We start from the raw sequence: 10,067 nt of genomic DNA, 5'->3' as shown, positions 1-10,067 counted from the left end.
CTCTCCACGGGGTATTGTGGTCATGCGTTCCAGTGCAGGAACCTGGTTCCTGAGTCCATTGAACCTTACCAGGTTTTGTCTGGTGGCACAGTCCACTACCCCGCAACCCACTCCCCCACCACCTAGCTCCAAGATTTGTTTGAGGCTATTAGATATTAATTGATGTGCATTCTGGGCTGGAGAATACTGTTCAAAGTCATGTTCAGTTGTTCAGCGGCCTGCTTTAATTGGGTGGTAGGGAACAGACGAATGGACAAAGACCGGGAGGGAAACAGCACTAGATTAATACCAGAATAATTTTTTTGTCCATGTGACAAATTAAATGCTTAACACTTCATTAAATGCTCTTTTTATTTAAATTTGTCATGTGTAAAACACTACAAGGATTTGCCGAGCACATCAAGGTGGCCATGAGAGCAATCACAAATCAGTAAGCCTTCTATTTAGCCCTCTTTCTCCAGCCATTCCTTATAGGCCCCGGCATAGTTTCGAGCCCTGTGGAGAAAAAGAAATATTGGGGTTGGGATTTAGCTCAGTGGTAGAGCGCTTGCCTAACAAGCGCAAGGCCCTGGGTTCGGTCCCCAGCTCTGAAAAAAAAAAAAAGAAAAGAAATATTGAGGGAAGGACAGGTCCAGCAGACAGAGTCCCCATCAGTACCCAGCCAGCAAGCCTTATGCTTGTCATACCCTGTGTATCCAAGACCTTGTGCCAGCTGTGTGGCCTGGAGGCCCCGCCTGCCCATCTGACAGAAGAAAATAAGATTCTTGTCTTCTAGCTTTGGCTTCTCAGCACAGTATGAAGTCTGAAAAGCAGCTGGGTCCATGTTCAAGGCCATTTCCAACTCAGACACTGAGAGGGGACAAAATGGAAAGCTAGTGGCATGCGGAGGTTCACAAGACGGGGCTGAAAGAGCTGAATGAATCCTGGCAGCAGCCTATTGCAGAGACCGTCCGAACATACGGTAGCCACCCCCTCCCCACACCATCCTCAAAGACAAGGAACAACATACCAATGCAAAGTTAGGCCAGCAACCTCTGCCCCTCGCTGAGCCTTAAGCCGGCAGTGGAAGATCAAGTGGATTAATGCTTCCAGCTTCAGGGAAGTCGGCATTCAGATGGGGCTCTGCCCCTCTGGCCACCTGCTGTCCCCTCAAACTGGATGAGCTAGTTCAGCTGCCAGATCGGCTCCACTTAGCCTTTCCCTAGGGAACCTGAGGGCTGGCTTGAGCAAAATATAAGGCCCTATGTCTACCACACACCACCCCCCTGCGTACTAAATGAGGCTCCTTTAGTTAAAACCATCATGGACAGTTCCTCTGCCAACAAGGGAAATCCTATACCAGGGATGTTGAGTGCCCCGGGAATGGTACCAGCCGCTGCCTCCTCCCGTGAGCGGACATCGAAGAGCCTGGCCCTGCCTGAGGCTAGGAGTTGACGGAGTTCAGAGAAGGAGACTGTAGGCACTGGGAAAGAAAAGAAAGACTTGAGGGCTGGGGGACAAGACACTTGCCTCTGCACCCCCCTCCCTGGCTGTTTGAGACCTGCAGCCACACCCCATGCTACTCTCTCCACAAACAGCCCTCCCCAGGGGACCTGCAGACACCTCACCCTCACATCCCAGGGGTTCTCAGGCACCTCCAGTCATGGTTCCAGCAGCAGCACCTGTGTGACTCTGACGCAGCACTGCAACCCGAAGCATCTCCCTCTCTCTCCCAGAGCCCAGCCAGAGACCGGAACCGGAAGCAAGGGCATGGCCCCTCGAGAACGGGGACACACACACACACACACACACACACACACACACACACACACACACACACACAGAGTCCAATAGCACCTGTTGGTGATCCCTCTAACACTCACTCATAGTTTATACCTTTATAGTTTATAGACTGCCCAGCTTAGGCCGGAAATTTCACCCAGGTTTGGCACAGGTGCCAGGACTCTGGGTAATGAGTATAGAACAGTAGCACCCCACTCAAAGGTTGACCCAGCCCTTACCGGTCAAAGAGTAATATGCACACTCCCTTCCCCCAGGGCCCCACAAAAAGGAGGAAGACAGACAACTGTGGCTCTAAACAATTTTATCTTTAAAAAAAAAAAAAGTAAAGAAATAAAAAGAACCACCCCTGGAACAGGGCGGGCTCTCCGTGAACCCGCCCTGCCTATAGCTCTCCCTGACTCCAGGGCCTTCTGCAGAGGCTTCGGCTGCTCACTGCCCCCTCTACTCCTGGGAGAGCAGCCAGCTAGCATCCTTCCCCACCTCTTGAGTAAGCCTGCTCCCCAGAGTAACCAGGTATGTATCTTAACTTCTGCTTCAGAGAAAGGAAGAACCAGTGAAGTACTCGGCCCACAGACCCTCTGCCAGGCACTCTAAGCAAGCACGCGGCGAGCCCAGATTTCGTGTGTCCAGTGTCCACCAAGGAGACAGCACATGCAGTGTGCCAAAGGAGCACCAGGGCCCGGGGACTGCGCGGTGGGGGCAGGCAAGGCTGGCGGTGCGTGTCCACACGGTTTCCCAGCACTCACTGCAGACTGCCATGCCACAGGCCTCAGTTCAAAATCACACTTGCCCAACTCCCCCGAGTTCCACGCCAGAAGTAGGCAGTGAAGGGGAGGGGCATGGGGTCAGCCTGTTGCTCCTGGGCTATGTGCAGTTCTCGGGCCCAAAGCCCCTGAGTCCCCACAGTTAGTTGCTGTCATTCTTGATGACGACCTCTAATCCGTGGTGCCGTAACTGAGCTCGTAGTAGCAGGTTCTTGTTTTTAAGATCTTCCACCTGCACAGAAAGAAGGCAATAACGGAAATAATTAGGAAAAAAAACAGTGTCGCTGCTGAGCCATCAAGTCAGCCTGACAGCCATGGTGGAGAAGGACAACGTAAGTGTTTTCCAGGGAATCCAAACTGGGTCAGCAGCTACAGGGTGCCAAGGGGGCCGTCCTGGAATTAGCCTGACCTGTTGTCGAAGCACGTCATTGTCCAGCTGCAACTGATCTAACCCCTGCAGCTCTTCAGACAACCGGTGGTTGCTCTGACGTAGCTCCTGGATATAGTCACAGGCTTTGGACAGGATTCCACCCTTACTCTGCAAGGCAAAGCCAACAAGGTGAGGGTGGAAGCCTCGAACACCCAGCTGGCCTTCCAAGAGCGAGCACATTCACACTTTGGGGCTATCTCTCCTCAGAGTGGGGATGCAGCATCTCAGAGTGTTACGGAGAGGGCCGCCATGGACACTCTACTTGACACCATTCTTGGAGTTCTGCCTCCCGAACTCTAGCCTCCTGCCCGTTACCAGGGTCTTGCCAGGACCTGGCCAGACTTGGTGCTCTCCATAGAGCAGTCTGGGATGATTTTGGACAGCTGTACAATCCAGTTGTTGATCTTGTCCCGGCGGCGGCGCTCCACTGTGGGGCAAAGTGAAGAACAGAGTGACTCACCAGCCTTCCTCCTCACGCTGTAGTTCCCAAATCTACTTAAGTCTCTTGGCTTCACCCCTGGACACCACCTACCTTCGTTATGTTGAGCCCTCCGTTTCTCATCTCGAGTTGTCCTGGGAGCCTCTGACTTCCTGATAAGAGAGTCCAGGGTAAACAGACCAAGCAAAAGACAAAGAAGCAAACAAAACAAAGACTGGTGTTTAGGGTGAGGAATTATGTAAGATTTGGCAGGCACTGAAACCACTCGTAACAACAGATAAGGCCACTCACGGGGAATAAGGGTGGGTCCTGGGGGCAATCGACCGCTGGCTCCCTCCCTGTAACACTTCTTGTGGTGACATCATCACGAAGAATTGGCCTGTAAAGATACGAGGTAGGTTTTATCAGACCCTGGGCCCCTTTTGAAAACATGCTCCCACCAGTTCGTAAAGTAGCCGAGACTCACTATGTGCTCTGATCTTATTACCACAAGTCAAGTGCTGAAGCCCAGAGCCCCCAGCACATCCCAGAGCCCAGCCCCTCAGGCTGGCCGCCTTGTGCAACATCTCACCTGTGCTGGGCGGGGTTGCCTGCCCCAGCAGTGCCTCTGAGCCCTGGGTGGTGACCACAGCGGTTGTACTCCCAGATGTCGTACCCCCTGACCCATCTCCCACTGCGGTGCTGGGGAAGTAAGTGTAGTGTGTCTCGGCAGCTGTCCCCTCCGCGTCAACAGCATCATCACTGGTGAAAGCCCCCTGGATCACTGCCTGAGAAGGGAAATGAGAGGAGTCCCGTCAATCAGGACGCATTCCCACTCTATCACCCTCAAGAAGGAGAAACACAGAGAGCCGTGGGGCCAAAGATGCTATGAATGCAACCCAACACAAAACTAAAGTTACTCAAAATATAAGGGCGTTTCTTTTAAATTCAAGTGTGTGTACATTTAAGATTTGTATGGTTATTTTGCCTGAATGTATGTATATATATGTTCTGAGTGTGTGTGCCAGGCACCTATGGAGATCAAAGGACATTCGATCCCTGAACCAGATGGTTGTGAACCACCGCGCAGTTATTAGGAACTGAACTCAGGTCCTCCCTCTGTAAGAGCAAGAGGTGCTCTTAAGTGCCAAGCCACCCTTCCAGCTCCATGTGAGGCATGATCGTTGTAGACCACAGGGTAATGGGGCAAAAGGTTGAAAACATCGGGACCTAGTACTTTGGGCCAAATTTGGGCCACTGTCCCGAATTCCACCCCTCCTTTCTGCTGGCTCCTTAGTTCTTTTTTTTCCCCCCCTGGAGCTGAGGACCGAACCCAGGGCCTTGTGCTTGCTAGGCAAGCGCTCTACCACTGAGCTAAATCCCCAACGCCGGCTCCTTAGTTATTAATGCTAAAGGCTCTCTAGTCCTCTCAGTCTCCCCCTCAGTACCTGAGTCATAGACTGAGTGGCAGGGTAGCCACTGATAGCGCCAGAGCCCTCTGTCTGGCCATCCAGCTGCCCCTCAGACACCTGGATCACCCTGTACATCACCTAGAAGCAAGAAGAGGGGGAAGAGGGGCAAGACAAGAGTAAATATCCAGAACCATAGGCCCTCTCAGAACAGCCTCTGTACTTGTACATGTAAAGTCCCAGGAGTCTCTCAGAGACAGACTCAGCAACTGCCCCCCAAACCCCAGACTTCAGCACACCCAGCCCAACACCAGCCTCTAAGCTTCCAACAGTACAGTTTCCTCTCATTCTCCAAGCCACAGCTCCCTTATGTTCATGCACCTCCCTTAATCCCAACCCCAGGTAACAACATCTGCAGCCTGGCCCTCCCTTACCTGGCCCCCCATTCTCAGTTCGGAAGACGTGCCCACGTTGGGGTCGGGGAAAGTGGCAGCTGATTGGATGCTGGCGATAGCTACACTAGTTGGGTCCTCTCCAGTAGCCACTGCACCTAAAATTAAGAGGCAAGGAAAGATCTAGAAGTTAACTTCCCACTGTTCTACTTGCACAGCACTTGACACACGGAATGTAGAAGGTGGACCGGTCATCTGAGGAGAGGGGGAGGCGAGGATGAGCTCTTAAGTCTTGACTCAACATTCACCTTCCTGAATCTGCACCGTCCCCTCTTCGGTTTCGGCTGTTTTCTGCTGCCTATTTGTGGTGAAACGAAAACAAGAAACAAATGGAAGATGTGAGAAGTCTGACCTGGTAATATGGTTCCCAAACTGACTGGCACCCACAACATGGTGGACAGTATTACTGCTGCTCATGGTGGCACATTCCTTTAATCTAGACGTGTAGGTAGATTTCTTTGAGTTTGAGACCAGCCTGGTCTACATAGTGAGTTCCAGGGCAGCTGGGACTAAATAACCAGGAATATGTAGAGATTATTTTGTCTCAAAAAACAAAATAAGTAAAAAAAAACCAAAAAACAAAAAACTAGTAACTAAGTATTTACCATATACATAGACTATAAGCACTAAGTGCTTACAAGCTATAAGCACTTTTTTTGTTGGTTAGTTTTGTTTTGTTTTTCAAGAAAGGGTTTTTCTTTGTGTAGCTCTGGCTATCCGGGAACTTGTTTTGTGGACCAGGCTAACCTTGAACTCAGAGATAAGCCTGTCTCTGCCTCCAGAGTGCTGAGACACCACCACCGCCCAGCATACTATCTTGATACTAATAACAGCACATGAAGTAAACAGTGCTACAGTTTTATAGATAGGGAAACTAAATCACAGAGCCGATAAGTGTTGGAGCTGGGACCTGAACCCAGGTCTTCCCCAATCTAATGCTCAGTCATTCTGCATTCTCCCAGGCAACCCCTCTCTTCCCAGACAGCCCTCTTCACTTACCCCTTCATCTCTCTGTGAGGGGGCTCATCCGAGGCGCTGGTCTTTTTTTGGAGGACCTTGTATCTCCTGACTCCAAGGCCTGAATGCTAAATCCTGGTGGGAATCAGAGTCTGCAGTGAGGCAAAGCAACTGAACAGGCGTCCCAGGCTCCAAGAAGACGCAACCAGGAGATAAACCAATCATCCACAAAGGGCAGTCAGCTCCCCCAATTCTGATGGCAAGGCTGGCCTGCAGTGACCGAAAAAGCAACTCTTCATGGGACATGGCGGCTTACTCCCTGGAATCCTGACACTCAGGAGAAAAGAGACAGGAATGGTACAAGCTTGAGGCTGGCCTTGGGTATAGAATGAGACTTTACAGAGGAAAAGAACCAGGTGTGTGCTTGCCCATGCCTGTAATACCAAAACTCAGGAGGTGGAGGCAAAAGAATTAGTTCAAGGCCACCCTGGGGTGCAAAGCTAGTCTCACACTAGGCTGGGCTACAAGACCTTGTCTATAAACAAACAGAACCGAGAGATGGCTCAAAAGACACTCGGAATGAAAGTCTCAGAATGAATGTGAGTCCCGAAACCTACACAAGAATGGTATACAGTAGTGCGAGCATGTATAATCACAGGGCACGTTAACAGAGAGCTAGACATGAGAATCTCCAGAAGTGGGGTGCCAACTGTAGCCACGAAGAGTCCCTGTCTCCAGCAACGTGACGACAAGAAATGATCACAAGGCTCTCCTCTGACCAAGAGAAAGGCTGTTAGTATGGCTCAGCAAGCAGGGTGTGGTGGCAGCGCCTAATTCCAGTACTTGGGAGACAGAGGCAAGTGGGTCTCTGAGTTCAAGGCCAGCCTGGGCTAGAGTTTTAGGGCAGCCAGGGCAGCACAAAGAACCCATATCTCAAACAAACCAAACCAAAAGAGACAGACAAAAAGCAACTCCTAAAAGCTGTTCTGACCATCCCAGGCACCCAGCCCATCACACACATGTATGTGCACATACACACCATAACCTGTCCGTCCATCCTTCCTTCCTTCCTTCCTTTCTGAGACAGGGTTTCTCTTGTAGCCCTGGCCCTCCTGGTACTCACTCTGTAGATCAGGCTGGCCTCTGAACTCAGAGATCCTGCCTGCATCTGCCCACCTAGTGCTAGGATTAAAGGCATGGTCACCACCACCCAGCTGCTCCTCCATTTTCATCCCAACTCCTGGTGAGGAGGAGAGTTATCCTTGAAGACTGAGAAACAATGTGTCTCTGGGTGAGTATCTGAAGCTATTACAGATTATTACTAAAGCCATTATACTCGATGACAGCAGCTCCTTAGGAATAGCTAGGGCAAAGTTTAGACCACCACTATCAAAACTATTAACTAACACCCACCACATCATAACCAACCTACCTACGGTCCATCTGGCTTCCAGCTTCTCAGACACAGACTGTGCAAAAAGAAATTTGAAGCTGGGAGGTGGCAGTTGGATCCTTTGATCCCAACACTCAGAAGGCAGAAGCAGGCAGATCTCTGAGTTCAAGGCCAGCCTGATCAACAGGGTGAGTTCTAGGACAGCCAGGGCTACACAGAGAAACCCTTTCTACAAAAAAACAAAAAAGAACATTCTAAAAAGACATTCTAGTCCTCACCAGGGGTTTTGGTGCACACAGTCCCAGCACTTAGGGGGCAGAGGCAGGTGATTCTCTGTGAGTTCAACGCCAGCCTGGTCTACAGAGTGAGTTTCAGGACAGCCAAGGCTATGTATAGAGAGATCCTGCTTCAAAATCAAGTAAGAACAGAAAACGCATTCCAGTCCTCTCTAAGAAGGGAAAAACTGACATGTTTTTTGCCACTGGGAAACCATCGCTAAACATAAAACTGAGGTTTGGCTCTTGGGCATCATTCTGCTATCAGGGCTCTTGTTTTGTGAGAGTCCAGATTTACAGCATCTGTTACAAACACCAGTGCCCAAGTGCATCATATTCAAGGCTTCTTTATTTTATTCAGCAAGGCTTCCTGTAGAGCAACACAGTTGCTAAAATGTTGCCATGACAACTCCAAATCAACTAAGCCTCAGGAGGAGGGGGGAAAAAACCTCCAGGCTCAGGGTTCTGAAGGAGAAGACAATGGGGGAGGAGTCCATCTACAATGTTCCTGCCTTAGGACTTTTGACAACCCGCCAGAGAAAAGGAAAAACAAAGGACTGTACAGACAGATGCCTCCAGAAAGAAACAGCTACACAGTACAAAGCAATAAAATAATCTCAACAAGAAAGAACAAGATTTTTAAAATGCTCTACCCGTAAAACCCTCTTTCTAATCCAAGGAAAAATCTTAGTTTAGCGGATAATATGCCTTGGAAAGACCGTGTGCAAAGAAAACGGTACATCATCAACAACAACAACAACAAAAAGGAACTGAAAGTGAAACTGTCCGTACAAAGTAATGCTGCAAAGGGAGGCAGAGTCCGGGCTTGGGGACCACCTAGGTCTCCATCCTCTAACGGGAGGAACTCTTCCTCCTCCCAAGCTTGTTGCATGGCCGGCAGGAGGAGGCAATGAAAGAGAGGGCAAGGCACAGAAGGCAACTGTATAGCCCACAGCTGTCAGCGCAACTTCTGAGGCCACCCAGCAACGGCGTTAGGCTACTTACTCAAATCTTGGTTGTACATCCGGAAGCGTTTCCTGAGCATTAATAATATGTGACACGGAAATCAGCCTAGGATGTTGTGGTTTGCATGCTCAAAAAAAAGGAGGGCCCAGCAAACGTCCTCACCAAGCACAGACGCAAAGGCAGAAAGAAAAAAAAGAAATAAAAGAAACACGCGCACAAACAGATCAAGTTCCCAAAGAATTCAGGCGCCGGGACCTTGCCTGAGAACGAGGCGTCTCCCTCCAGGCCCACCAACTAGTAGTAGGCGCTTGGGGACTTGAGCACCCGCCAGGCGCGAGCCCCACAGCCCGCGCGGTGACCCCGCCGGCCCAGCCCCGCTCGCCCACGCCCCAGCTGCTCCGCGGAGGAGAGACGGGATAGGACGCCGGAGACCTCCCGAGGCCTGCGGCTCCCAGCTGAACACCGCGGGCGGGTGGGACGTGTGCACTCCAGGGCTGGGAGCGAGCCTGGCCCACAAAGCAGGGCAGGAGATAAAGAGCCAGGCACGGCCCCCTCCCCCAAAACAAAGGCTCCGTGCCCAGGCGTGGCCTTGCCTGAGAAAAATCAAGCAAAACCCAAAGGTGCCCCGCCTTGCCGATCCACCCGGTCTCCGGACTCTGGCCGGCTCCAACGCACTCACCGGCCCAGGCCGCTTCAGTCGCCAATTTCCCCCGGCAGCGTTCTCCGTCTTTGGATCTAGGTCTCTCCATAGACAGCTGCTCATGCGCAGTCCCAGCCTGCGGCCATATTGGTGAGGGGCGGAAGTGTGTCCCCGACCCGCCCAGCCTACAGACAGCCCCAAAGCTGCCGCACTTCCGTTCACTTCAAACTTGATGCGGTCTAGAACCGACCTGGAGATGTGAGTTGATACGGGCTCAGAAGAGAAACAGTATCCTTGGGAACGTCGCTAGAGTCCTGCTTGCTTTCAGCAAGAACCAGGAAAAAAAAGAACGACTATATTATACTTCCATCTTTGTGTTAGGCGGAGCCTTTTTAGTTCCAGTAAAAGGAAGTAGAGGGAGAAACTGCGTTCTTAGGCGCCATCTTTCACAAGGGCAATTTGAGACGCCATCTTGGATCAGGGCATCATTTTGAGGGGTTTCCAAGTGGAGTTTGGGATATTTCTGGGCGTACGTGGATCTGAGTATATTCCTTTGTATTAGCGTCAACAATACTCTGAAG

General features: G+C 51.0%; 2 protein-coding genes across 5 annotated transcripts; both read right to left on the bottom strand.

Annotated features, from left to right (window-relative positions):
* Window positions 1–332: 332 nt before the first annotated feature.
* Window positions 333–1,759, bottom strand: Tstd1 (thiosulfate sulfurtransferase like domain containing 1). Of its 3 annotated transcripts, none has more exons than XM_032914985.1 (4): window positions 1,635–1,759; window positions 1,274–1,462; window positions 687–849; window positions 333–495 (listed from the first exon to the last, which is right to left on the bottom strand). In XM_032914985.1, exons 1-4 carry the CDS (start codon window positions 1,696–1,698, stop codon window positions 444–446), a joined length of 468 nt encoding a protein of 155 aa, XP_032770876.1. In that variant the 5' UTR covers window positions 1,699–1,759; the 3' UTR covers window positions 333–443. The 3 variants fall into 3 exon arrangements, with proteins under 3 accessions (XP_032770876.1, XP_032770877.1, XP_032770878.1); XM_032914986.1 differs by having other exon boundaries at window positions 1,662–1,759; XM_032914987.1 differs by having other exon boundaries at window positions 1,340–1,462; window positions 1,635–1,749.
* A 307-nt stretch (window positions 1,760–2,066) lies between these two features.
* Window positions 2,067–9,670, bottom strand: Usf1 (upstream transcription factor 1). Of its 2 annotated transcripts, none has more exons than XM_032915236.1 (10): window positions 9,526–9,670; window positions 6,255–6,482; window positions 5,504–5,553; window positions 5,238–5,353; window positions 4,843–4,944; window positions 3,987–4,182; window positions 3,707–3,794; window positions 3,509–3,567; window positions 3,309–3,403; window positions 2,067–3,084 (listed from the first exon to the last, which is right to left on the bottom strand). In XM_032915236.1, the coding sequence occupies exons 2-10, from the start codon at window positions 6,260–6,262 to the stop codon at window positions 2,842–2,844; spliced, it is 957 nt and encodes a 318-aa protein (XP_032771127.1). In that variant the 5' UTR covers window positions 6,263–6,482; window positions 9,526–9,670; the 3' UTR covers window positions 2,067–2,841. The 2 variants fall into 2 exon arrangements, with proteins under 2 accessions (XP_032771127.1, XP_032771125.1); XM_032915234.1 differs by having other exon boundaries at window positions 6,255–6,347.
* Between the last annotated feature and the right edge of the window lie 397 nt (window positions 9,671–10,067).

This window comes from Rattus rattus, chromosome 10 (assembly GCF_011064425.1).
Source record: "Rattus rattus isolate New Zealand chromosome 10, Rrattus_CSIRO_v1, whole genome shotgun sequence".
Taxonomy (NCBI): domain Eukaryota; kingdom Metazoa; phylum Chordata; class Mammalia; order Rodentia; family Muridae; genus Rattus; species Rattus rattus.
The sequence above is the reverse complement of the archived record's forward strand: the minus strand, read 5'-3'. Positions and strand labels throughout refer to the sequence as shown.